The sequence below is a fragment of the Acromyrmex echinatior genome, chromosome 7 (genome assembly GCF_024713525.1).
Source record: "Acromyrmex echinatior isolate Ae372 chromosome 7, ASM2471352v2, whole genome shotgun sequence".
Taxonomy (NCBI): domain Eukaryota; kingdom Metazoa; phylum Arthropoda; class Insecta; order Hymenoptera; family Formicidae; genus Acromyrmex; species Acromyrmex echinatior.
In genome coordinates, this window is record NC_141858.1 from 12,533,431 (window position 1) to 12,559,658 (window position 26,228).

Consider the following 26,228-nt stretch of genomic DNA (forward strand, 5'->3'; position numbering starts at 1 on the left):
ATATATATATAATTATTACCGTATTATGTTAAATGTTTTAAATAAATTTTATTTCGATTTGTAAAGTAATAACAGCATTTGCATATTGTAAAAATAAAAATACAAAAAATAGCAAGGTATATTGGTTACCATAGATTTATTATATTATTTAGATGAAAATCAATATTTTTCAATGTCACATTTATATGCGATCAAGATGAAACTCGGAAAACAATAAATTAGTTAAAATTAAATATAAAAGTTATCAAAATCAATTCTAATTCGCGCATCATAGAGTGCGCAATCTATGTACTTTTTCAAAGACTGTTCTTTTTTGCTTCTCATTCACATGTTCCTTCTTTAATATCTCTTCTATAAAAGCTTCTTCTTTCTGTTTCCTTAATCTTTTTCTTTCAAATTTTCTATAATTTTTCATGTATCATTTAATATTTCTGTTGCAGTTTTTTTCATGATACGTTCAATAAACGTGTTTTTTTGAAAACATTTCCGCGTTTGACTCGAAGTTTGTATAAATATATGGGATACGGTCTGATATGTGAGATCGTTATAATATGTGCCCAATTCTTGTCATTGTCGTTTATTGATCTGTCAAAGTGATTCTCGAAACGAGATTAAAGAGATTTATCTGAAGAGAAATCAAAGTGTGTGATTCGAGAAACTTATTACAAGAGGGAAATCGGAAATAATTATAATTATTCTATCGATAATTTTATTGACGCTTTTTGTTCACAGTTTGTTTAATTACGTAAAGCTTAATATGTTATGTGACTGCTGACCACACACAATAATTGAGAGTATGTTTGTTCATATATTTTTTGTCAATATAATACAGTTGTATGCCCAATTGTAACTCATTTCTTCTTATCATATGCATATGTATTCTGGAACATATATATCGTATCAATCGTATTCTAATAGGCTGGAAATACCATTTGGTGAATAACATCTCCATCTTCCATTCAACAATTCTCTTTTATTTGTAATATGATAAGTAATTTTGATATGAAATGAGAAATATAATAAAACATATCTATATCGGTAATTTTATAATTACTTACGTGTGTTATTCATATTTGCAACACAATAATTAATTAATTAATTAATTGATTATAATTATAGTATTAAATGTTTTATGTTTATGTTCTTTTGGATCTCGTGTCATGTATTTTGTTTTATGTGTTTTGCATGATGTACTTTGAAAGTGCGTACAATGAGTCGTCTACAATATGCGTAAGCTTATTGTAAGAAGAGTATAAGAGTAAGAAATTTATTAATCAAAGTCGATCTTTTTTTTTTTATATTCGTCATATGAACATGCATTTTTACTTTGCTGTTTTTGAATCTTCAAATTTTTTATTTCTTTATTATTTATTAATTTTTTATTGATATACTTCATTAACATTATAAATTTCAATTTATCGAAATATATAAAGTTGTTTGTTTATTAGAACGGTAATATATCATTATTTCAATTGAGCAACTGTAAATATTCTTATTGTCGCTAAATTCTATATCAAATCAGAAAAAAGAAATATATATTATTTTCAGTCGCCATATTAATAATAATATTTTTATTTGAGTATCCTATTTATGCAACTACAATTAAATTGTGTACAGGATATTTTTAATCTATAAAATAGATACCTAGTATTGAAAAAATATATTTTTACATCTTCAAAAATTAATTTTTGATCGTCAATTTGATTCTGTTAGCATACTTAAAATCCTACACTAATAGCATCAAATCGACGATCAAAAATTAATTTGTGATTATTATTTTTGCAGTTAAATGATTGTGTTGCAAAATTGAGATAAATATATTTATGAATTTATATATAATTATCCCAACATCTAGTTTTGAGCCACATTTGACGGCTTTTTATATATCCGTATAATGAATTCATATATATTGGTCGTATTTTTATATTATTAATATTGTAAGTTTCGCGGTTTAATCCGGCAACATTCTATATAATATAAACTATAAGATTCCGTCAACAATGTATGTACCTACATACATTGAATCCAGTACATTTCAGTAAAATTATGAAACATATACTTTAATGCTTGACGCTTAATGTTTTTATATAAAAGCATCTTTAAAAATTGCGCCTGTCGCATGCCGCGAGAAGTTGGCAGCGAACGGTTTCCACCGGCCTTTAGATTCACACTTCACATTAATTTACGGGACACCGCGGGCGACGGTAGTCGCACGTAGTTTCGTTCGCGTCGTAAATATCGCATTTGTTCGCATTATTTCGCCTCGGAATGTACTAAAATGCACCTCACATCGTCAGTGATAACAAAGCGGTATTGGGGAATATTCTGAAAAGTGTCGGGCGATCATATCTCGGTGATTGCGAGCGTCGCGTGAAGGTTATAATCAAGGATTTTTTATGAAGTATGGCGCGTTCGAATTTTCGACCGTTGTATGTGTATGTACGACGTAGGGTGCTTTCCAGTTGCTTGATATTTCCAGATGTATACATCTTAACACAACGTACGCAGGAATATACAGTGAGTGCAGAAAGTATTCGTATAAAGAAAATATTTTTTAAAAAAAACTTTATTTTTAGAAACTAAATATTATCTAGCGAGAAATGAGTCATTGAATTGATGTCGAATAGATATAAATACGATGATTTCAACATCAATTTGACGTCGATTTGATGTTTAATTTACGATCATTTCTTATTGGATAATTAACAATTTATTCATAAAGAATAAAATAGACTAGACTTTCTTAAAATTGTATATACCAAAAAGATGTGTATTAATTATACAAAATATATCATCTGAAAAATAAGGGAAAATTAAAAATTGTGTTGTTTGAATACTCATAAAGTATTCGTACAGACGAGAAATTTAGTTTCTAAAATCAGGAATACATGCGAAGCGTTTGTTTATATTAGAACAGAATATATGTATTGTATAAAATTGCTAATGTTTATTTTCTACAAATAAGGCTTTTTTTATAACAAATTTCCTTGTACGAATATTTTTTGCTCTCACTGTATGTAAAAAAGGTTCTTTTCAATCGGTAATATAAGTCGATACAAGCATCGTTCTATCTTCTTTGATATTCAGTGAGTAACTCGGAATATATATACTGTGTGTTTTCAGACAGAATGAGATTAAATGTTGCTTTTTCCATCTTTGAACGATAAATAGCAAAAATGTTGATTATCCAATATTCTCTAATCTCATTTATAGACGTCGCAATTAGGAATGTCACATAGTGGAAGGTGGAAGTCCTATTTCTATCATGGAATCATTGTAATTGTCATTTCAAAACACAAGCTAACATGGTTGATTAGTAACCCTCGAACATGATGTGCAGTTTTATGTCGACGATTAGAGCAATTAGAATGCAACTTATGTTGCCGTGTACACGAAGTGATAGTTTTATATTTGGAAAGTATCCATATCTACGCATCGCGTTACAGTGTCGGGAGTGCGGCAGCATTGCGTGATAGTATTTCAATGATTAATTAACGGACGTGGTTTTCGCGAGTGTCGTTAGTATTTATATGATTGCCATGGAGGAATAAAGAAATATGAGAGGAGAAAAAGGAGGAGAAGGCCAGGGAGGACTGCGACGGGGCAATCGTTGGGTAAATAGTTATTTATTTATTTATTATCTGAGAAATTATATCTAAAATCTTAATAAATATATAAACTTATATTTGAAGAAATCTTGTCTTTCTAAAATTTTTAAATTTTTTTATTAAATATATTTTTAAAGGATGAATTTGCAAAAAAATTATGTAATATATATTTTTCAAAAATATTAATTATTTCTTCTTTAATTTAAATATACTTACATTTTATAAGTTAACGGCATGTACATAACTTTGCAGCTGTGCATTATATTAATAAGTTAATTATTTTTTATTTCTTTATCTTGAGATAATAAATTTTTGCGAAAATTATGTAAATACAAAAAAATTTGTTCAAGTAATTAAATACATTTAGTTGTTTCCAGATTTTTTTTTTAATTTAACAAATTTTATTTAATCAAATTCAACCATAGTCTGCTTAATAAATTATTCAATGAGCAAATTACGGTTAAATTCAGTTAAATAATATTTGTTGAATTAACCAAATTTGCGAACAACTAAATGTGTTTAGTTGAACAAATTTTTTTTTCAGTTTACATGTAAAATATACAAAAAATGCCACATTTTATAAACTTTCTTTTTCTCATAATTAATAGTGTTATATGAAAATCACATAATTATTATTAATATAATTTATATATTACAGTTTAAATTAATATAAAAATTTAAATTTTATCATGATAATATAAATGTAGTAGTAAATGTTTTAAATTACTTCTTTATTAAATTGTTGGCTATTTGAATATATTATATCTTTCAAGACATGTATTTAAATTATTTGTTCATATTTTATTATATTTACTTTATTTATGTATTTATTTTATTATTTGAAAGCTTAAAAGTTTAAATTGAATAAAATAATTAAATAAGTAAAATATTTTAAAGATCTATTGCGTTGAAATGAATTGACTGGGATAGTTTGCCATTATTTAATTTTATCATATTTACATTTATCCTTTGATTTATTGCGTATGCATACAATGAAATTCATACATAGTTGGAGAATAGAATAATGGATTTAAAATTTAGATGTAGTGTCCAAAATGAATATAATATTTTGTCAAAATTTAATTTTTAGATAGTTTCGATAGAAAACATTAATTTATTGTGCAATTATTATATTTTTGGATGAAGATGAATTTGGTAAAATTAAAAGAAAATATAACACAATTAATTTTATATTTAATTGCAATATTTACAGTGTATGGTGGAACATTGTAATTACAAAAGTACCCTTACGCATTGCACACGCAGTAATAATTCTAAAAATACATCCTTGGGGAGGGAGAGTTACTATTGCATACACATATATATATATATATATGTGTGTATATCTATGCATGTATCACGTTAGAGATAGTACTTCGATAACTTCGCAAGTGCTAATCATTAAATACAACTCGCCGAATTAAATATACGATAGTTACAATTATCGCAGTATACATATAGACTTGAAAATATTATACTTATTTATCTTGTTGGATTATCTTATTATGGGTTATAATTATGATTGTCATCACGCGAAGATGATATACTATATTGTGCTTATAAATCGGTTTAATGTAGTAAATGCATTGATCGATAGTTTATGATAAGATCGTTGATCATATTATTAATATAGTCATTGAATATATAATTCATCATCTACTTTATTTATTTTATAAGTGATTCTGGTAAACGATAAAAAGAAACGTCCATCATTAATCTTAATAAAAAATCATAATATTCACATGTTAATATTTTTCCATGTTATTTTATTAACAATGAATCTGTAAAAAAAGACAATTTAACATGATACAAAATTGTATTATAACTTCAGATATAATAGGACGTCCATAAATATAAAATTATAACTTCATGAAACATTTTGTTTTTAATTGAAAAATACTAATTCATATTTTACATATTAATTTACTATATATGTATGTTGTATAATGAACGTCGCGTTTGACGCACGTTCAGGGGACAATTAAAATAGTACAAACTTAAATTCTTCAAAAGAAGCTGTTCTTGTAAAAGACACTATTATGTACATCTGCCATTTTCGTCGTGACACAGAGATGCCGTTTTATCGGTCAGAGAAAAATATTAGGGAAAAATGAGAGAGGGAATATTGAGAGATCTCGCTCTAAGATTGGCATCTGGTGTATTATTTAGTCGAGCGAACAGGATGTCTAATTTATGTATACTCTTCTATCTTCGGTCTCAATTAATCACGGGAATTGTCTTTCAGATCCTTGGATGAATGCTTAGTTTGTGGGGTCCAGGATGCCGGATGTGTTATCTTTTATTCTTAGGCGATTATCTGACCTGGACGTCGCGCTGGTATCCTGCGTCGGGGTGCCAAGAGGCCACTTAGACCGCGTGTTTCCTCGTGCTTCGTGCTGGCCGCTGTGCTGGTCTCGGTGAGGACCGCCTCGGTCGGCTCGATTTCGCTAGAAGTAGTTTCCTCTTCAGATTCGGTCTCCTCCTGGCTCGATTGAATAGCCGGGGTTTCAGTTGCCTTGCGTCGCGGTAGCAATGGCGATCTTCTGATCGCCAGCGGTAACGCCGGTGATTTAGTCGTAGTTTTTGGTTGCACTTGCAATCTATTACGATTGCGAAGTTTGTTTAAAGGATTTGTTGTGGTAGCTTTTGGTGAGCTGGTTTCTGCCGGTGCCTAAGAAACAGAGGAGATAATTAGTTGAGCAGTTTAAGTGAGATTTAGTTATAACTTTTCGGAATTTGTTTCATTGAAGTGGCTAAAATGTGATGTGGATAACACAAAATATTCTATAAACATTCTTGTAAAATAAAATATTTTTTAAATTTAGGATACTTTAATCAATAGTTCTATGAACTGTAGAATATAGTATTCTTTTAGGCATTTATATTCATAACAAAGGAATTTTCATAGAATGTTCTTTAAAATATTCATAGAATAAAAATACGTAGAATATATTTCTATAAAATGTACAAAATATTTTACATATATGTTCATACATTAATAATTGTGACCATTTGGATTTATTATGAACATACCATAAATATTTGAGTGTTTTTAGTACATTCATGGAATACATGAATATTCTTAATAAATATCTATAGAAAATTCATGGAATGTTGTATACTGGAAGCACTTTTGAATTCTGTATTATTAAAATTTTTTGAATAGATAAATTATAATCAAACAAAATATTTTACAATTTAAGAGTATATAAATGTATATAATTTAAGAGTAAATAAATGTTTCTTAGAGATATAATAATACTTTTAAAAATAAATTATAGAGAGGCAATGTACAAAAGATACAGTTTTTGAAATTAGTTATTTATCATAATGAAGTCTTCATTCTTTGCTATTTTTATTTTCTTTTTCTTTTTTTTTTCCTCTTGGATTATGTCTCTGATCTTTCATTCTTATCAGTGCTTAGCTTTCGTAACTGATGACGACCGCAAAGTTATAAAATCGAAAGGTGAAAAGCGATCCCGAACCATCTCCCAACTCGTCGATGACATTTCGAAAGGCCATTCAGTGAAAGTAAACTCAAAGAGAGAACTTTATCGATTGACATCACGGCGTCCTCGTACCTAATCTTGCAAAGTATGCAGTTATCTCGCGACGATATGTATACACATATATATTTAAGATAAAATTTTAAATCTGACCTTACCTTTGGCATGCGGAATCGCTAGTAGATCGAAAGAAAGAGATATTTGCATAATTATATGGTTTGTTTGATAACAGATACATTTGTTGAACAGTTGGTATTTATAATTCAATTAAGATATTTAAAAATATTCTTAATTAATTAAAAATATTAATTTAAAGAAAACGAAATTTATCTTGATATGAAATTTATCTTTTAATTTCTTTAGTTTTGTCAATAAATTTAAAAATGGATTTTAAAAATAATCATTAAATATTGGATTGTTTGCTGATATTTTTTTGCTCGATTGCTTATATTTATAAATAATATAATATGTTTTATGAGAGAAACATAAAAATAAGTCATATTTGAATTTTGAAATACATTGAAAAATTTTTTTTATACAAAATAGAGAGAGAGAAAGAGAGAGAGAGAGAGAGAGAGAGAGAGAGAGAGAGAGAGCAAAAAATGCAAATGAGTAAAATTAAGTATGAACCTCGTGAGTTTCTTCTTCGGTTCCTTCTCCAGCCGGTTCCTCAATAGGGCTTTCAGGGGGGGCTTCCGGCGCAAGCGTTGTGGTCGAAAGCTGTCCCGGTTTCTGTCTTAAATTTACTCTACTACCCGGTCTGATGGCTGGTCTAATTGCAGGCGCGCCAGGAAGTCTCGTGCGAACGGTGGATTTCGGGGTTGCGCTTTCCGGCGCGATCTGGGCGACGATCTGACCGGTTTCGGAATGTGCTGCTCCCTCCTGAGGTTCTTCACCTCCTGGTGCGGCTGTAGTCGGTCGTCCGCGTCTCCGGTTGATATTCACCTTGTTGAAGGTAGGTCGTGACACTGCTGCCGTTGCTGGCGCCGTTGCACCGTTTGATGGCGCCGATGTTGTCGTGGAGACAGCGATTCTGCCACCGGCTGGTGCGCGGAATCTGCCGCGACCAGGCGGTGGTTTCTCTGCGTTTGCTGAGCTGGCGGTCTCTTTCTGCACGGTGTCTTCCTCGATCGGTTTGTGATTACCGCCCGGTCGAGGTCGCTTAAATCCATTACCTCCATTTGAGCCATTGCTGCCGAAACGTGTTCGGGTTTTTTGGGTCGGCTCTGCGGGTGCTTCGGTCGTGCTAGTACTGCCGTTGGACTTAAACCTGAAGGAAATTGAGGACGAAATTTTATATTAGTAATATAATTTCACAATATAGTAGTAATACAAAAAAATTCGTAATAAAATTAAAGTATATATTAAAATACATTCGTAATATTAGTAATTTTATTAGGTGTTGGAATTAATTCGTAGCGTTTTACAAGTGATGGGAAGTACTTTCATTAATGTATTTTTTAATGCTCATGTGAAATAAATAACATTCTTTCATTAAAAAACGCTACGAATTAATTCCAACACCTAATAATGAAAAATATTATTGTATATTTATAGTATATTTTAATTTTATTGCGAAGATTTATAAGTGAAATTTATGAATAAACATTTTTAGAGCAAAGGAATATTGATGAAAACAAAATTAAAAAGAATTACATCAAGTAAACAAAAAAGAATTAATAGATTAGATCTTAATGTCGAATATCTATATGCAAATTTTGAATACATCAGATTACGTAAACTGCGCATCGATTACTGTCGAATTTGAATTCAAAATTAAAATTGTAGTAAATAATATTACAAATTAAATTGATCATTAATTTAATAAGATGCTAATAAGATGCTAATAAGTCTTTTGAAACACTGGAAATTGCTTATTGCACAAAATATTACGCCAGTTAGGTTTTAAACATGAAGTCTTTCGACTATTTCGTGCGTGTCAAATCGACCACTGAGGCATGCGATATGTAATAGAAAGGATTAATTGTAATAAAAATTTACCGATTTCTCGAGATAGCTGGGCCGCCAATTCCAGGTCGTCGGAATTTCCCTCTTCCTGCGGGAGCTTGAGTGGTGGTAGTCGGTGGTTCCGTGGTCGTTGTCGTTGTGGTTGTCGGTTCAGTGGTCGTTGTCGTCGTCGTCGTCGTTGTTGTCGTCGTCGTCGTTGTCGTCGTTGTACTAGAAGACTCATTAATGATTGTAGAATCGGCAAGTTCCGCTGGTGTTGTTAAGTCGGTCGTGATGTCATCGTTTGATAGCGTCGTGCTATCTTCAGCTGTTTCGCTAGCATCGCTGCTGGTCGCGTCTATCAGATTACTTTGTCCTTGTTGCAGGAAAGCATAAAGATCCAGAGCAACCTTGTCCATAACTGACGGATATTCCGTCGTTGGATTATCTGTGGGATCAGCAGTGACGCTAGGATAGACCGGCGAAGTTTCCGTCTCGCTAGACTCTTGCGTTTTGTCCTCCAAAGGTACGCGTTTGTTGCCTGATCTTTCCGGTGCGTCACTTTCCTCATCATCACTTTCTTCGTTGAAATGTATCGGTTGACCTCTGCTCAGTTCGACTCCAGCCTGAAAATTGATTTATTCGTGTATAGTTCTTTATTTTACTGTGTAATGCCTTCGTAACTTGAAAATATTTTTAGTTGTAACAAAATTATCTAACAAACATCAACTAACAGTAACATAATTTCTCACTCAAATAACACGTGTTATGTTAATGTTAAGAAATGAGAAATTATAACTACGTTATTAAAACTAAAACTGTATAATAATATTACAAATTAGAAAACATAATATATGTTAATTGATGTTTACTGGGTAATTAACAACTCCTGTAATAAAATATTTGCAATTCTAATTGAGCATTAAAATGTATTTGATTATAAAATGCTATCTGATATTTATTTCAAATTTAGATTAGTTTTCGCAGATTGTATTTTATTAAAATGTTAATGTTTCCATTACCAATGTACTTATATTAAAATGTCTTGATTAATATGTGCGCGCGCGCGCGCGCGCGTGTGTGTGTGTGTGTGTGTGTGAATGCTCTTTAGATTAGAATGCAAATCTATATTATATTTGAATACTTTTTTTTAAGAAAACAATTTATTTTAATATAGTTAGAATAATTACTTCAGTCGATGCTGTAGTGCCCAGACGTCTTCTTGGTGTCGGTGTGTCTTCGACATCTTCTTCGACAGGAGCGGGTTCTTGAACCTTTTGTGGTCTTCCGCGGTTTCTGATCAAGGATTTCTCTTCATTGTCCTCATTAGGGGTAACACCTAAAAATCTGACAGGTCCTTTCGGCAAGGTTTGCGGAAACTCGGGACCCTCTTGATGAGTTCGGAAGCTGCTGGAATCAACCAAATCTAAATTCGGTCGCGGCCGGTTACTACGAGCTCGTGAAGGTTCCGTTGTGCCTGTATTGTGATTTGATCGCGATCTGTAACAATTAACAGTATAATTAATCATATTTTATTTAGGCATTCCATTTGACATTCGCAACGCTCATGGAATCATTTCATCCTTATTGTTTCAAATATTAAACAAGGATAAATAATGCTTGAGCATTGTGAATGCCAAATGAAAGGCACCCTTAGAAAAAATATACATTTTTAAAGTCAATGTATTATTAAGAATATTTATATAGGTAATTGTGAACTTATAGTTTTTCTTGAATTTTTGTCACACAATTATGATAGATACCTGGGTGGAAAACGAGTGTTCGCAGGTAGTCTTTCCTCGGAAATATCTTCAGTTTCAACTAATTGTCTACCTCGATTACCGTTTCTATTTGGTATGACCTCGTTGTTGCTAGGCTCCACGGTGCTTGACCTCTCCACGGTACTGTACTTGCTCCTGTTGTTGGTGGTGCTTACTCTCCTGGGCGCCGAGGTTGTTCTGGAAGGAATGTCGTAAGAATTCGTCACAGGTGAACCTGCCGTACCTGCTTTGTTTTCATCCTCCTCGTCGTAGTAATAATACACATACTCATATTCGTAATCCTTCCCGTTCGGTCCTTTCTTCACCTATTATGTAAAAAGAAGCAAATTGTGATTTAATCGAAAATGTGATTTTTGAGGGAGAGAACATAAAATTAAACCACACATATACTGGGTGCTCCTCGAAATTGGTCGTCACTTTATACAATTTCGATGACTATATTATTTCTATGTATGTATGTTTCTATTATATGTATATGTTTGTATATATATTCTACTGCTTTAGGTTATTGATTACAGATTCTTCATGGCTTATGTTGTATTTTAAATTATCTTGGGATCAAATAATTAACATGATACGTAATATATGGATATATGGATGAATTCGTCATTTTATATACTATAAATATGGAAAGAAAAATACATAGTTTACTTTACTTTTTTTTTGTTAAGAAATAAGCAATTTCGAAATTTTCTTATACAATTAATTCTTTATTAAATTTTTATTAGAAACCTCTTGTCGTCAATTCATCGGAAATATCTCCAAAGTTGTGACGACCGATTCAAGAAACACATGTTTATATTCTTTTAGTAAAATTCTTGTTGCATGCATTCTATTAAATCAAATATGAGGGGAATATATAATTAATTTATTAATTTTACATATACCTGAATACGAGAATTCGTACCAGCCGGTACTAAACTAACGTCACTCAAGTCTCCGAAATTTGCGTCCGAAAAATGAGCATAACCATCTTTGCTATCCTCGCGAATAATGTTTACAGGAACGAAATCAAAGAGGTTGTCTTTGCTACGTGCTTCACGTGGAGTTGTTAGGATGGGTAGCATAGTTGTTGGATATTCCGCGCTAAACATATGCAATATTTATATTGTTATTAAAAAAAAAATTTTTTTTTTTTGAGAGAGAAAGAAAAAGAATATTGTTTATTTAAAACAGATAAAATTGTTATTTTCTTTTAAACAAAGCAAATAAATTAAAATATTTCATTTTTTTCTTAGAAAATTTTCTTCGAATAAAAATATTTAGTGTCAATTATTTATCGGCCATTTATCAGAAATTTATTTCATCGCATTTCTTATAGACAGATTTAGAACAAGCGAGTTATACAAAAATATTTTACCTGACATAGACTCCCGGAATAACCTCATCCTGTTCACTTGGTCGCGGCCTTTTAGAATCAATTTTCTGTATTCTGCCTTCCTGCAGAATCTTTCCACTGTCGCTAAAATTTTCGAACTCAACTCGTGTTTGTCTTTTAGCATTGAGATTCTCCAAGTCTTCTTCGGCTAAATCTAAACGTCTGGCAGGTTCGAGGGTAGCCACTTTTTTTTCAATATTTTCGAACTTCTGAGCTACTTTTTTAGCTTGCTTATTGTCTTTAAATGTGACTTTTTTTTCATCGATATATTCGTCATCATCATCGTCCAATGGTTTTGCTATGTTTTCTGGCAACTTGTGCGATGTCACAAAGTCTGAAAATTCATCATATTTTTTAATTCAATTTCATTCAATCGCTAAAAATTCTAAAAATTTATTAAAATACAATAATTCTTAGGATGAATTGTCATAACTTTGAAAAATCTGTATATGATTTAAAACAAGAATCCATTGTTATTGTTTTACCTATTCAATTACATTAATTAAGGCTGTTTGATTGATATCAATTAAAAAGCCAATATCAGTCAATAATTTTATCATAAATACGTCCTAAAAACAAATCGTTTCTAAAAAATAAAGAACAAATTTGGATTTTAATAATAGAACAATTTATGAAATTTTTATATTTTTGATAATGCTTTGAGTTGTAACATACATATTTCCTTAAATTAATTTAACTTGCAATTGATTGAACTTGTGAATTGATACGATCAAGTTTCTAAAATCTAAGTTTAAATGATGTGCAATCTACCTTCAATCGCGATGGCTCGCGGTGGCTGATACGTCGTTGCTGCGACATTTTTTCGAGTCAGACTGTCATCGGATATCTGCATGATATCCGATGGACTGTCAGCTAGCGTGCCCGCAATGACACTGCATATTCTGCAAATTTTAATACAAACAGAAAAGACGCATTAATAAATCTAATTATTTTTTAACTGCCATAAGGAAAGTTCAAGCTTATTTAATGGTTAATTTATACGATTCATATTATACAAATGGATGTGTGATTAACATAAAGAGAGTAAGAAAGAAAGTTATTATATCGTAATTTTATATAGCGACGCATCATCAGCGAAAGTGATAAGGCGCGTATGAGATGCAAACGGACAAAGTGTAAACGATGGCGGAATGTGTATAGCTAATGCCAGACTTGATTGGTGGTGAAAGTTCTCATCTGGTCACATCGAATCGCAAGCTGCATCCGACGCTCGTCCGGTTCTCTCGGTGACTCGATTCTTCACACCCGTTGCACAAAAATTAAAGTTTACTAATAATGTTAAAAATTCGCAGGAATGTTTCAGCAAAGAATTTTGTAATTTAAATTGAAGACAGTAACTTATTTTACTTTATAAAAAATTTCATTTTGTTGAAAATAATTCACGGGAGTGAATAGAGTTATTCCAATATTCGGAATAATTTTATTATTATAATTTAATTCCTTATTTGAAAAAAATATTAAGATCGACTAATGATGAGTCTCTGGATATGATCCTCCTTTTCCAAAGGTTGGTGATCACGAGACGCATGATAGCTTTTATAGTTGTTGAATTAACATCGTTGACATTTTTCTATTATAGAAGCACGTAACAGCAATAAAATCTCTAAAATAATTTCTATATCATTTCGTAGAAAAAATTTTCAAAAAATAGAGAGATAAGTCTTAAACGAAGCTGAAGAAAGAATAACGAAACAAAGAGAGTCTTTACTTCATAGCATTGAATTCACAAGGACAATTGATTATTCTCAATTTCTTTCATGAGCGAAGGATAGCCGTTTCTAAAATTAACACGAATATCTAGAACTTTTTTCCCCAATAAAATGTGGTTGCATTATGTGGTCACAAAATTGTTACTTTAAAACCCGCTCTACAATTAGGCAAATATAGTTGTAAGTAATTGTAGTTATAAAATCAATTACAGTCGAGTACGAGGAGAATATCCTACTACGATTAATGATTTCTTACAATTACAACCACTTACAACTACGTTTACGCAATTGTAGATCAGACTTAAAAGATGATTTTTTTAAATTACAACAATGCTACATGTGTATTTTTAATGCAAAGTGTTAGTAATTTAAACATTTTATAATAATATCATATGTATATAATATTACATATATAATTAAACATATAGTTAAATTGCAGCGTTTTAACATAATAGGTTTTGCATTGTCAGTTACAATTATTTTTATGTTTAAAAAAATTTATTTTTGTCATATATGACAGTTTTATTATATATATAATTATTCAATTAATTATTAATTTTTTAGATTAAAGAAAATATTTTATTTTTATCACGTTAAAAATATAACCGCATCAATATTTACTGTTTGTAATAAATTTATTATTTTATGAGAAGAGAAATAATCCTACGACATTTGTAACAGGAAATCAATGTTGAATATGCACCGTTCGGTTTGAGCGATTTTCCGGTACAGAAATAATTCACAATTGGAATACATAAGCAAATAAAATAGAATAAATTATAAGACACGTTCTTTCCCTTCTATGCAATCGAGTCAGATATAGAGTTGATAACTAACTATTTGTATAGAATTATAAGTTTGTTTATAGTTTTTCGAATCGCTTGGTAGTAGTTTTCCGATTTAGAATTTTTTTCTGCAATACAAAATTTTTACTTCCCACTTTATTTATATATAGTTAAAAAATTCGCTAAATGAGTGATGTAAATTTGAATATACACACACTGTGTGTGTGTGTGTGTGTGTGTGTGTGTGTGTGTGCGTGCGTGCGTGCGTGCGTGCGTGCGTGCGTGCGTGCGTGCGTGCGTGCGTGCGTGCGTGCGTGCGTGCGTGCGTGCGTGCGTGCGTGCGTGCGTGCGTGCGTGCGTGCGTGCGTGCGTGCGTGCGTGCGTGCGTGCGTGCGTGCGTGCGTGCGTGCGTGCGTGCGTGCGTGCGTGCGTGCGTGTGTGTGTGTGTGTGTGTGTGTGTGTGTGTGTAGACGAAAGTTTCCGATATTGACATATAGATAAGTCTCCTAAAGAGAGACAATATCCCCTTATTTCTTGAAATTAACTCTTACTTTATTAATATTGATCTATTTAGATGACTAAAGAAGTAAGAATTGATTATATTCATATATTTGTTCTACACATAATCAATTAAAAATGAATTCTATAAATAGAAAAATAAAATTCTTTTTTTGTAGAATTGTATAGTTTAAATAATAGTAGTTATTATTGATAATATTGTATCATTTTATATGTTTGTATTTAGTTCATTGTTTTTAAATCAGCTTTATTTAAATTTTTTTCTTATTTTTTTTAATAATACGGCTTTATAATACAGCGTAAACCGGCACACTGTACACAAATTAAGAATTCTGAAACTTGTGTGTGTCAGCAATAAATTGTATTTAATAATTAATTACTTAATATCCAATTTTTAGAATTATAATTTAAAATTGATGTAGAAGTATCTCAACAATTTTTAACTCTGAAACATTTATAATTTATTAATACGTTAACCGTTATGTTAGAACAAGATTTTCAAATAATTAAATTGTTACATGTTTACATATATTTTTGGGTTTCTATAGATCTAGAAAAATTCTTTATATAAACAAGAAAAATATTTGGAAGGTTTTAATTTTATTTTTAAAATCGTTTCTTTATGAAATAAAAGAATTTTTGATTTTTACTTTTATATATTGGTACAAAATATTTTACATTTTATATTTTCGATTAAAATTTTGTGAGCTGTAGTAAAAAATGAAAGTAAAATCGTAAGCAAAATATTTTAAGTTTGATAATTAAGAGATCAAGAAACATAACGGCGCATCCCGTCTATTTTATTACATCGAAAATGGAAGTTTAATATAAGAATTTATCGCGAAATCGTATGGAGAAAGCGGTCTCGCTTACAAGCGCGCGTATCTGCATAAACATACTGCGTACGTAGGTATCTCCAGTGGCACGAGACACTGGCATTACGTAAGTCACAATATTACGGCAAAAGCCTATTACAGCCTGTAAATGTTTTTCATGCCGCCTATGAAATACAGTTCTCTATGCATAAATTTGCTGAAAATTAATGGGGAAAAAAATGCAAAATTTAAAATATCTAGAATTTCTTGATTTTTTTTTTACTTTTTCTTATCTAGCATCATAAGTTATAAAAGATAAATGTCATGTAAAATATATGTAACAATTTAATTATTCAAAAATTTAATAACATAATACTTAAATGTTTCTCATTCAATGAATTATTTATAGTAAGCATTTTTTTTTAAATATTAGTTACAAAGCTAATTGAATTTTAACTAATTTTCTTAGAATAATTTAGTTTTGTTTTTTAGACTAATCTTACGCGCGAAGGTTTTATTTAACATTTTAATGATACGAATATGTTAACGAATTCAGAATAAAATTTTGTTCATAATATTGAATTGGAATATTTGCACTTACTTATTGCAAATAGTAAGATAAAGCGGGATAATTTGGATTAGGTTAATAGGAATTTTTAATTGTATGAAAGATTGAAGTGTATTCAATTAAACATACAAAACATGCACTATTGCATCAATTTTTTACATATTTTGAAAATTTCTGGTAACTAAAATTTCTTATCTAAATTAATCTACTTCATTCTATCATCGGGAGATGAATAATTAAATAAATAATATTTAAAACACATTAGTTTAAAAACATAAACTTTTTTTCGCGTATCAGCAATTCTGTCAAACAGAATTGCTGATACGCGAAAATACAATGCTGATACAATTTTAAAATTGTATATATTTAATATGCAAAAGAATAATTATTTAAAGTTCCACGTAATTTTATTTCTGAAATAATACATATTATAGAATATTTATTAAAAATATTTTATTACGTATTTTGTGCATACACACACACACACACACACATACACACACACACACACACACACACACACACTCACACACACATGTATATTATATTTCATAGAAAAATAATTTTTTTTAATAATGTATTTTTTATTAATAATAATACCATGAAATTAGATCGTGCATCTAATGATGTGCTTTATCGAGTAAAGCGTTGTAAATTCGTATATTTGCAACGCTTTCGCCAAACGTAATAGTAATATCCCAGCATGTTGAGTTATACGTTTTCTCAATGTATCTAATGTTTTATAATCGTTTAGGAAACGTTTATAAAACATATATTATTTGAAATGGACTCAATCCATTGTAAGCATTTGACGATTATTTGTTTGTGTTACTTCGTGATAAATCTCTTACTTACAAGGCAGTATAATCAACTGACTTCCGATTTTAATAAGCTTGAATATGTTAAAAGACAAAAATAAGAGATACATTTTTTTTTACATATGACTGAGCACGTATAAAAAAACATATTTCTTATTTTTGACGTCAGTATTTCAACATTTTCAAAAGTATTAAAATCAAAGGGGGTTAGTTAGTTGTGTTCCTAAGATTATTATTTAAGATACTTTTAACAAGATATTAGGTAATAATAAAATACTTGAAAATCTGTAAATGAAACGCATGTAGAATGTGTTAGATTTATTTTGCTTTTCAGTATGTATCTTTTGTTGAATGTATTAAAATAGATAATTATATGATACAAAAGATATATGTATAAGCAGATAGAAAAGTAGCCAATAACTTAGATTCTATATTATAAGAATCTTAATTATTACATTTACGTATTTCAATTATTTATACATGATTGAACACATAAGTTATGATCCAGTTGGATTAATTCCTTTTTTTGATCGACAGTTTAAAATTGAGGGCATGTCTGGAAGTTTCTCCCAAATAAATTATACATACATTCTCCTGAATGAAACTGTAAGTAATTGGCGTATCTAAGAGAGTGAGTCGCTGATTGCGTGCACCTTTCGCTACGATAATTCTCGTAATTCAGAAGCGTAATATTGCTTATCCATGAAAAACCGCTTTCCTTTATATCGATATAATCATTTATAATTATTAATTGTGATTTTTTTATGAGTCACTTAAACAAGAATTTTTTCATTATTCACAAAAGCTGTAGTTTAATTGATGTAGATTAATGAGCATTTTATAAATATTTCGTATATGATGGAGATAATGTATAATTTTCTTGATACATTAGTATTTTAATTACTGTCCTTGAAAAAACCTTGAATAATCATTAATATTAAAAAAAATCTAGATAAAATAACAATTAAAATCGTTCGTTAAATAGATTTTGTTTTTGTTTGAAGCAAAAGTTGCATAACTTTTTTATAACGTGCAGAGGTGTGTGTATGTATGTGTATACATATTTTTATGTGTATGTATATATATATATATATATATATATATATATATATATATACATATATAGAATTATACTACCATAAAAATCAAATGGAAAAGTGAACATAAAATATTCAATGATATTTATATAAAAATAATACGTAAACAGGAACTAATTTAGAAGTGCAGTGTATAGCGTGATTATAAAGATACGCATGAAGTGTTGACTGAAATTTAATTATCATTTTCAAAGAATATAGAAAGGAATTTTGATAGAGAAATTCAGATTCAAACAAACAAACTGTGTCGAATCTATAATTCTACATTATTATTCATGAGTAATCAACATTAGGTAATTAAGTTTTCGTAACTTCCTGAATTCTAATATATTAGAAATTTAATATTTAAAATGTTTTTAATAATTGAGAAACATACACACAATATTATGTATTTTATATAACGTTCATTTATGTGTCTTTTGAATATTTTTAATATAATGCATTTTATGATATTATGTATTCATCATTGGGTATATAAAATCTTAAAATTTTGATGTGTTAGTTCTTGTGTTATATATACTTGTGTTATATATATAATTGAATTACTCTCATTTTATAGAAAAAATTGTACATTAGATATTTTTATTAGTATGAAAATAGATTTTTCTATATTTTGCTACTTTTTATACAGATTCGCATTTGTTTATATATTAGGTGTTGGAATTAATTCGTAGCGTTTTACAAGTGATGGGAAGTACTTTCATTAATGTATTTTTTAATGCTCATGTGAAATAAATAACATTCTTTCATTAAAAAACGCTACGAATTAATTCCAACACCTAATAGAAAAATTTGTACATTATATGTATACATGCAATGTTCTTGACATTATCAAATCATTTTCTCGTTTCTTAGAAAAAATAAGTTTCTGCCATTTTTTTTTCTATAAAGTAGCTACTTCAATTATGTTTAAATTTTTCACAACTAAGATTTGATTTGAACTAAGATTTTCACAAAGATCTGACTCTCACACGCTTCAACACTGAGATCGCTCTCTCAGATAAAAGAGAGATGCGAAGGACTATATAGTTGACTGATTTCTTGAGTACTCACAGGAGCACGCTTCTTAGCCACATGTCTGCACTGCACACAATTTTCTTCCTCGACTTGCTCGCCTTTCCTTCTTCCGTTTTTATCGTGATATGTGAACAGCTGCTTCAGATTAATGAAACTTTCCGATATTAGTATATACCCGCTATATTTCGGCACTCTCGAGAATATCGATATATACTCTTTCTGCGAATATAGATGTTCTATGTATGTGTATATCGTCACCGGACACTCGCGATCATCTCTGTCCTTTTGTCGATCGATCACGACCGGCACTCGTCTTCCAGCTGCACGTAAAAAGATCTTATTGTTGATATGTCCACTGAGTTCTCCAGGACGTGCGCCTCGGCCGACGTGACCTCCGTCCAGCTTCGTGACGTGACTTCACCGACGAGGCGCGAAACGAATGAACGAATGGTAAAACGAACGCGCACCGATAGACGGAGAAAAAGAAAGATCAAGTGAGAGTATGAATGCGTGTGCGTGTGTGCGAGAGAGAGAGATGGAGAGTGAGGGAGATAGGGAGAGGGAGAGAGAGAGAGAGAGAGAGAGAAAGAAGAAAAAAAGAAAAGATAAAAAAAAGTGGAAAAAGAGGCACTGAGTAAAAGTAAGAGGTAGCCGAAGGACGTGGTGAGGGTATGAGAACGGTGGCGAATGCAGGCCTCTACTTATACCGCCACCCACCACGGCCACCTGGAGTGCACCCCACCAGCCCGTGAAAAGTGGACACCACGTAGTCGAACTCGACTCGGCTTGGTACACTCGATCGACACACCGGGGGCTACAGGAGACCCGAGAGATCCTGGCTGACTGCACGTTCGCCTGGCGGCATATAACTCAGTCCAACCACCTGACTTCTCACGATGTCCGATTCGACTTCGCGAAGCACCGTTTCTACTTAAGTGTATTGAGTAGCGCCGTTTTCTCCGTCTCTTCGTTATTGTCTCTTGTTTGCACTGGAAATTGAAAGTAACGTGCGATTTCAACGAGCTCAGATTCTGCTCTATAAAGCTATCTGTACAACACAGAACATTCTAGCGATGTTGCAGCAACATTGCAACGTTTCAACGATATTGCAGTGACATTGCAAAGTTGCTGCATTGTCGTTGAAATGCTGTATGGGTAAAGATATACGGAAAAATAACAGATACGAAATAATATCTTGTTTGAGAAAGTGATTATAACAAGTTTCAGACGTAATATTCCCAGGACTTTCGATGCTTGTTGATGCTTGTTGCTTCCCGCTGCTATTAAATGATTCTAAAATTTCTCCTCTTCGTAGTGTAAAATTAACACTGCTGATGCAATTTCGCTCATCCGGCAGATATCTTCGTTCCCTCTTTTTTAAATCTCTGCTTCTCTTTTTATGGATGGAGGTTCCTGTTACGCGGAGAGGGATCTCATGAGGATTTCGAGGAACATCTCGATTAGCACGGATGCTTTCGTAATATGCAATTTCGCCTGAATCACTTCAAGTACATCGAAAAGGCGGTTCTTGCATTAGAAATGCGGAGCCGATCACGTCAAAAAGATCTTCGTAGAACGGTGACAAAATAAGAAAAGGGGCACGAGACCATGAAATGTAGAATCGCTCTTTGACGAGTCGGTCTCTTCCTCGCGACAACCAGCGAAGCGTAGTTCCGCCACAGATACCAAGAGCGAAACGTGCTTGAAAGGATCGATAATCTTTATTGCGGCCATTGCATAAGCCACTGCAGCATCTTTACTTCCTCCTACACTCAGCAAAGAGATATCTCTTCGTGGATTCTATTTCTTCGCCACGTTCCACTTTTATCGCTATTCCACGAGAGTTGCAAATAGATTACAAATTTATCTGTAGAGTATTAATTTATTTCTTGACATGAGAATATTTTCTGTATTTTCTCAGAAACTTCCCGGTTGAACATTTCTAATGGATTCTTATGGGAATCTATAGAAAACTATATAAACATAAAATATTTCAAATCCATATAGAAATTCATACGCGCGATGAAAATCCATATAAAAATCTATATAGGAATTCACATAAGATATAGATTTTTGGTCCAAATAATTATTGGGAATCACATGGAATTTTATATGAATTTCCTATATAGAATTTTTTCACCTGGTTTTTTAAAATAAAGTTTTCTTACTTTATTTGATTATTCTATTTGAGAAATCAGAACTATGTCAGTTGTATTGCAATCTCATAGAATAATTTTTACTGAAATGTGTTGCTTCAATAAGTTCTAAAATTAGAACTTCAACTAGTACTTAAATCAGTGACGAAACGATTCAAGAAATCTAGTTAACGTCGGGATTTGATTCGTAGAGATTATCACATGTGATTTATGTAATTGTTGGCGAGAAATCATGTAAGACTTTTCTAACAATAATTTACAAAGATGATGCTCACCGATTGTCACCGTAGGTGTCAAGGTCCAGTGAAACCGAGAGCCGTATAAATTATCCAGCCCGCAGCGTCGCGTCAGAACCAGAAGGTAGTTGTGGCATTAAAGGTCTTTGCGTCTCGTTGCGCAAGAAGAATGTCGATCCATTAGGATCAGATCAGGTCATGATAATCCGCGAATGAGTGTGGAGAATATCGAACGGTCGTATTGACGGTTGTTTTTTGGAAATTGTATTAAGAACGACATTTAAGGGAAACGTTAGTCGTTAATATTCGAAATCTCCTAAACACGAGGTATTGTTAGCGCGATGAAAGAGTGAAGTAGGGGGGGAAAAATAAAAGTAGGGAGGGAATAAAAGTAGAGATATTTTATTAGATTTCTTAACATATACATATAGCTAAATTTAAATATTTCAGCAAAACCATCCTTTCTATTTATAGTCAATCCGTTAACTGTTGCAGTATGATAAATGCGTGACTGAAGTTATATCGGCATCAATAACAATAAAACGCATAGAGTTCAAAAAATCGCATAGACATAGATTTAAAAATAATTTTGTTATGCCATCAAAATAATTATAGGACGCTTAAATTAGTTGTTATGTAAAATTAAAAATTATGCAGCATTGCTTATTATATTTGACTCTGTTATTATGCTTGAGTAATTATTTTGATGACTCAACAAAATTATTTGCAGATCTATATGTAGCTAAATTTTTAAATACTTCAGCAATAAAATTGCTTAGCCAATTCTCCAGGTAAAAGAAGCCTTACTGCAGTTTGTATCTCACAAGATGTGATCATCGATCTCTTGTAGTGCGTCAAATTTTGATGCCTCAGCAGCAATTTTCTCAAACACATTATTAACGAAACTGTTCATGATGCTCATGGCTTTGCTGAAATTCCGGTATCGGGATGCTCTTCTTTCTCTTGTGTTTCTTATTGTCGATTTTGCTAATGTTCTTCTGAACCCGCCTTCTTTACCACTAGTTTTCGATGGTATGACGAGATTAGTTGTAACAAAATTGTTTGTGTACAAGCTGTGTGCTTAACGAAGTCTGAACGTTGATTTTTTTTTTATTTATAAAGTGGAAAGAAATGAATTCAAAAACACAAATTTAAAAGTGAAATTTTACGTAAAAGGCATTTATGATGCAATTTTATAAAACATTGATTGAAAATTTGAGATTTTGAACAAAAATCTTTCTGCTTCTCAGGTATGATAATTGGTCAAGATAATTGATTAATGTGTAGTATAAATTATGAGTCGAATCATTGATCGGATTCTTCAGTCAAGTATTTCAGTAACTACTTATACTTACAGAGATACGTGGACAGAGAAACAGTGATTCGCCGTAGGCATATACACGTGTAAGCAACTGATGCATATGTACAAGTATGTATGGCGTGTGTATATGCATGTATACGTATATATGTATCTATGAGACTTTCTCTCAGCGAGGAGAGCACCCGTGCGCGCCCCTCGAATAGGCAGGCACGTGAAACGCAAGAGAACAATATCTTTTTTGCCGCGCTATTACACCGCGAATGGGGTGACATAACGTAAAGTTCAATTGTTGGAACAAACTCTTCGCCACGTAGGCGAACGTAATATTTGAACATAGCATTGTGCATTGAATGGAACGGATCGTCGCGCAGAAAGTTCGTAAAACAATATTCAAATCGTGATATCTCGTCTACTCGTCCGGCAAGAATAGTGAAGCAACCGTGAGTGAGAGAGTAGGAATCCAACTGTATAGAACATCGTTACTTTGCTGCCGTCAATATAACCGCGGAATATACAATCTTCACCTCTTTTCGCAAGAGGACTAACCACAGTGCCACGAAAACCTGCCTAAACTTACAGCTCAGCTCCTATTTCGCTGCAAGCCACATTTGCAATAAGAATACAATATCAGAGTTATAACGAATCTTTCGACACTCTGCCCGCAAGATATATTTTTATTTAGCAGAGAATGACAAATACCAAAGCAAGAAATAAATCATAATATTGTCAATTAACGTAATAATATCTCATAGCTTGCTTCGATTGTATCTGCAATAAAATCATTTTTACTTTGTAGGATTTTCTTCCAACTTGGCAAAAAATAAAAAAATAAGAGGCAACATCACACGGTGACGTTGGCTCTTATTTTTTTATTTTTTAGACACAGATATATGAATCCTTCTACCTGTACTGTATCAAATGCCTTTTCCAGATCTATTAAGCAAAAATAAAAAAATAAGAGGCAACATCACACGGTGTTCCCAAGCGGTCACCCATCCAAGTACTAACCGTGCTCAACGTTGCTTGACTTCAGTGATCAGACGAGAACTGGTAGTTTCAACGTGATTTGGACGTTGTCCGACTACCTAAGTTAAATGGTTTTTTTTGATTTTATGACTTGTGAGATTTGTTCATATCACAATTGCTTCAACGTACTTTTATCATAACTCCTACTCACTTTAATATGTTTGTCAGAGTGAGAAGGAGTTATGGTAGGGGCATGTTGGAGCATATTGGAGTATGTAACGCAAACAAACCTATCATTGTTTGCATACTTTTGTTTTTTTATGTAGCAATGTAATGAACAATGTAACAATGCTTATGATATTGTTACATAAAGAAATAAAATTATGAAGGCAATAGAATCATAAACCGAAACAATAAAGCGAAACTCTGCTCAAATAAGTGAAGTAATTTGGCAATGTATTATATTACGTTGAAACTACCAGTTCTCATCAAAATCCAGAGTGTGAGAATAATTTTGTTTGGCTTTGTAATTCTATTGCCTTCATAATATTATTTCTTTATGTAGCAATGTTATAAGCATTATAACGTTGCTTATTATATTGCTGCATAAAAAAACAAAAATATGAAGATAATTATAAATTTGTTTGCGTTGCATGCTCCAATATGCTCCAACATGCTCCCACCAAAGTTTCTATTCATTCTAATAAGTATATTAGAGTAGCAGTTGTGATAAAACCATAATATTGGAACATGTGACATGAACAAACCTCACAAGTTACAAAATTAAACAAAACCATTTCTAGATAGTCAGGTAATCGGGCAACGTCCAAATCACGTTGAAATTACCAGTTCTCGTCTGATCACTGAAGTCAAGCAACGTTGAGCACGGTTAGTACTTGGATGGGTGACCGCTTGGGAACACCGTGTGATGTTGCCTCTTATTTTTTTATTTTTGCTAAGTTAGAAGAAGAATATACTGCATCAGTTATTTTACATTGAGTTCTAGACGAATAAATTATTATTAAATGTTGTTCCGCCTTATAAATATTTTTTGAATACTTAACTACCGCTACCGATCGGAATATCGAGTATCTAATGATCGATTCGCATTAAATTCATTTATTTGATACGTTTTACTTATAAGTCACGCATTTTACAACACATATATGTGTGTTACCGAAATTATAAAGTGTGTTACATCAGTTGTGTATTACGTCTGTGTTATCCGATTTATTATTCAAGTATGTTCTCAGCACAAACTGAATATTATTCTGTGTTGGAATAACATACGCTATGTATGTTATGGAATTACTGAAAAAAAGTAACACATCTGCTTTGTGTTACATATGCATTATATAACAAATATTTCAGATATAATTTTGACACGTCCCAACAAACAAGCTGACATTATTTTAATGTCAAAATGATGTTAAAATGATGACATTAATTTGTTCGCTGAGATGTAAAAAAGGACAAAATTAATTTTTTTATTTAATTCGATTTTATTTAATACTGTCTTTTATTTAGTACTGAAAAGTCTTTCTATATTTCTTATTTTTTAAGCTTATATTAGGGAATGCTAATTTTCTTAATTATTACTTAGCATTATTTAATTTTCTAACCTCAACAACAACAATTCAATTTCAATTTATGAACATCTTGATGCAGGATATGTTTTTTAAAATGTTCTTTCGATAACGGAAAGGCACTTGTAGTGTATATGATTATAAAATATATCTAAGCATTGAATCTTGGAACTTGGAGGCGATTGTCATTCATCGCAGCGCGTGCGATATCCGCTGCAACGACGGACCTTCTACATATATGCGAGTCGAAGGCTAAATACGGTCGGCCGTTGACTGCCGTGTGCGAACTTACTTCTGTGAGCACGTGAAACTCGCTCATGTCCGGCGACCTTGTCGAATAATAATGATCCCTGACTGACCGAGATCGCGTTGGAGCAAAGAAATCGCGCGAACG

General features: G+C 31.6%; 2 protein-coding genes, 1 non-coding gene and 1 pseudogene across 4 annotated transcripts in view; 2 read left to right on the plus strand and 2 right to left on the minus strand.

The window, feature by feature from the left end:
- Nucleotides 1–26,228, plus strand: part of LOC105152304 (uncharacterized) — a 327,635-nt gene that overhangs the window by 5,047 nt on the left and 296,360 nt on the right. The window lies entirely within an intron of this gene.
- LOC105152300 (uncharacterized) lies at nt 4,783–20,372 on the minus strand. 2 transcript variants are annotated; one of them, XM_011066495.2, is made up of 10 exons: nt 19,606–20,371; nt 12,992–13,122; nt 12,203–12,554; nt 11,730–11,928; nt 11,110–11,147; nt 10,825–11,019; nt 10,252–10,561; nt 9,116–9,687; nt 7,745–8,384; nt 4,783–6,279 (listed from the first exon to the last, which is right to left on the minus strand). In XM_011066495.2, exons 1-10 carry the CDS (start codon nt 19,626–19,628, stop codon nt 5,914–5,916), a joined length of 2,826 nt encoding a protein of 941 aa, XP_011064797.1. In that variant the 5' UTR covers nt 19,629–20,371; the 3' UTR covers nt 4,783–5,913. The 2 variants fall into 2 exon arrangements, with proteins under 2 accessions (XP_011064797.1, XP_011064796.1); XM_011066494.2 differs by having other exon boundaries at nt 10,825–11,147; nt 19,606–20,372.
- Nucleotides 24,242–24,360, minus strand: LOC147909213 (5S ribosomal RNA; annotated as a pseudogene).
- On the plus strand, nt 25,067–25,185 carry LOC147909214 (5S ribosomal RNA). The gene has a single exon (XR_015545806.1). It is a non-coding gene; the product is annotated as a 5S ribosomal RNA (ribosomal RNA).

Bases quoted from the DNA above. Each gene is read 5' to 3' on its own strand.
- LOC105152300 (XM_011066494.2), bottom strand. From the start codon at position 19,628: ATGTGGCTAAGAAGCGTGCTCCT. The intron at 11,929-12,202 runs GTAAAATATTTT...GCATATGTTTAG, and splicing joins ATTCCGGGAGTCTATGTCAG to CGCGGAATATCCAACAACTA. The intron at 8,385-9,115 runs GTAAATTTTTAT...AATTTCCTTCAG, and splicing joins CCAGCTATCTCGAGAAATCG to GTTTAAGTCCAACGGCAGTA.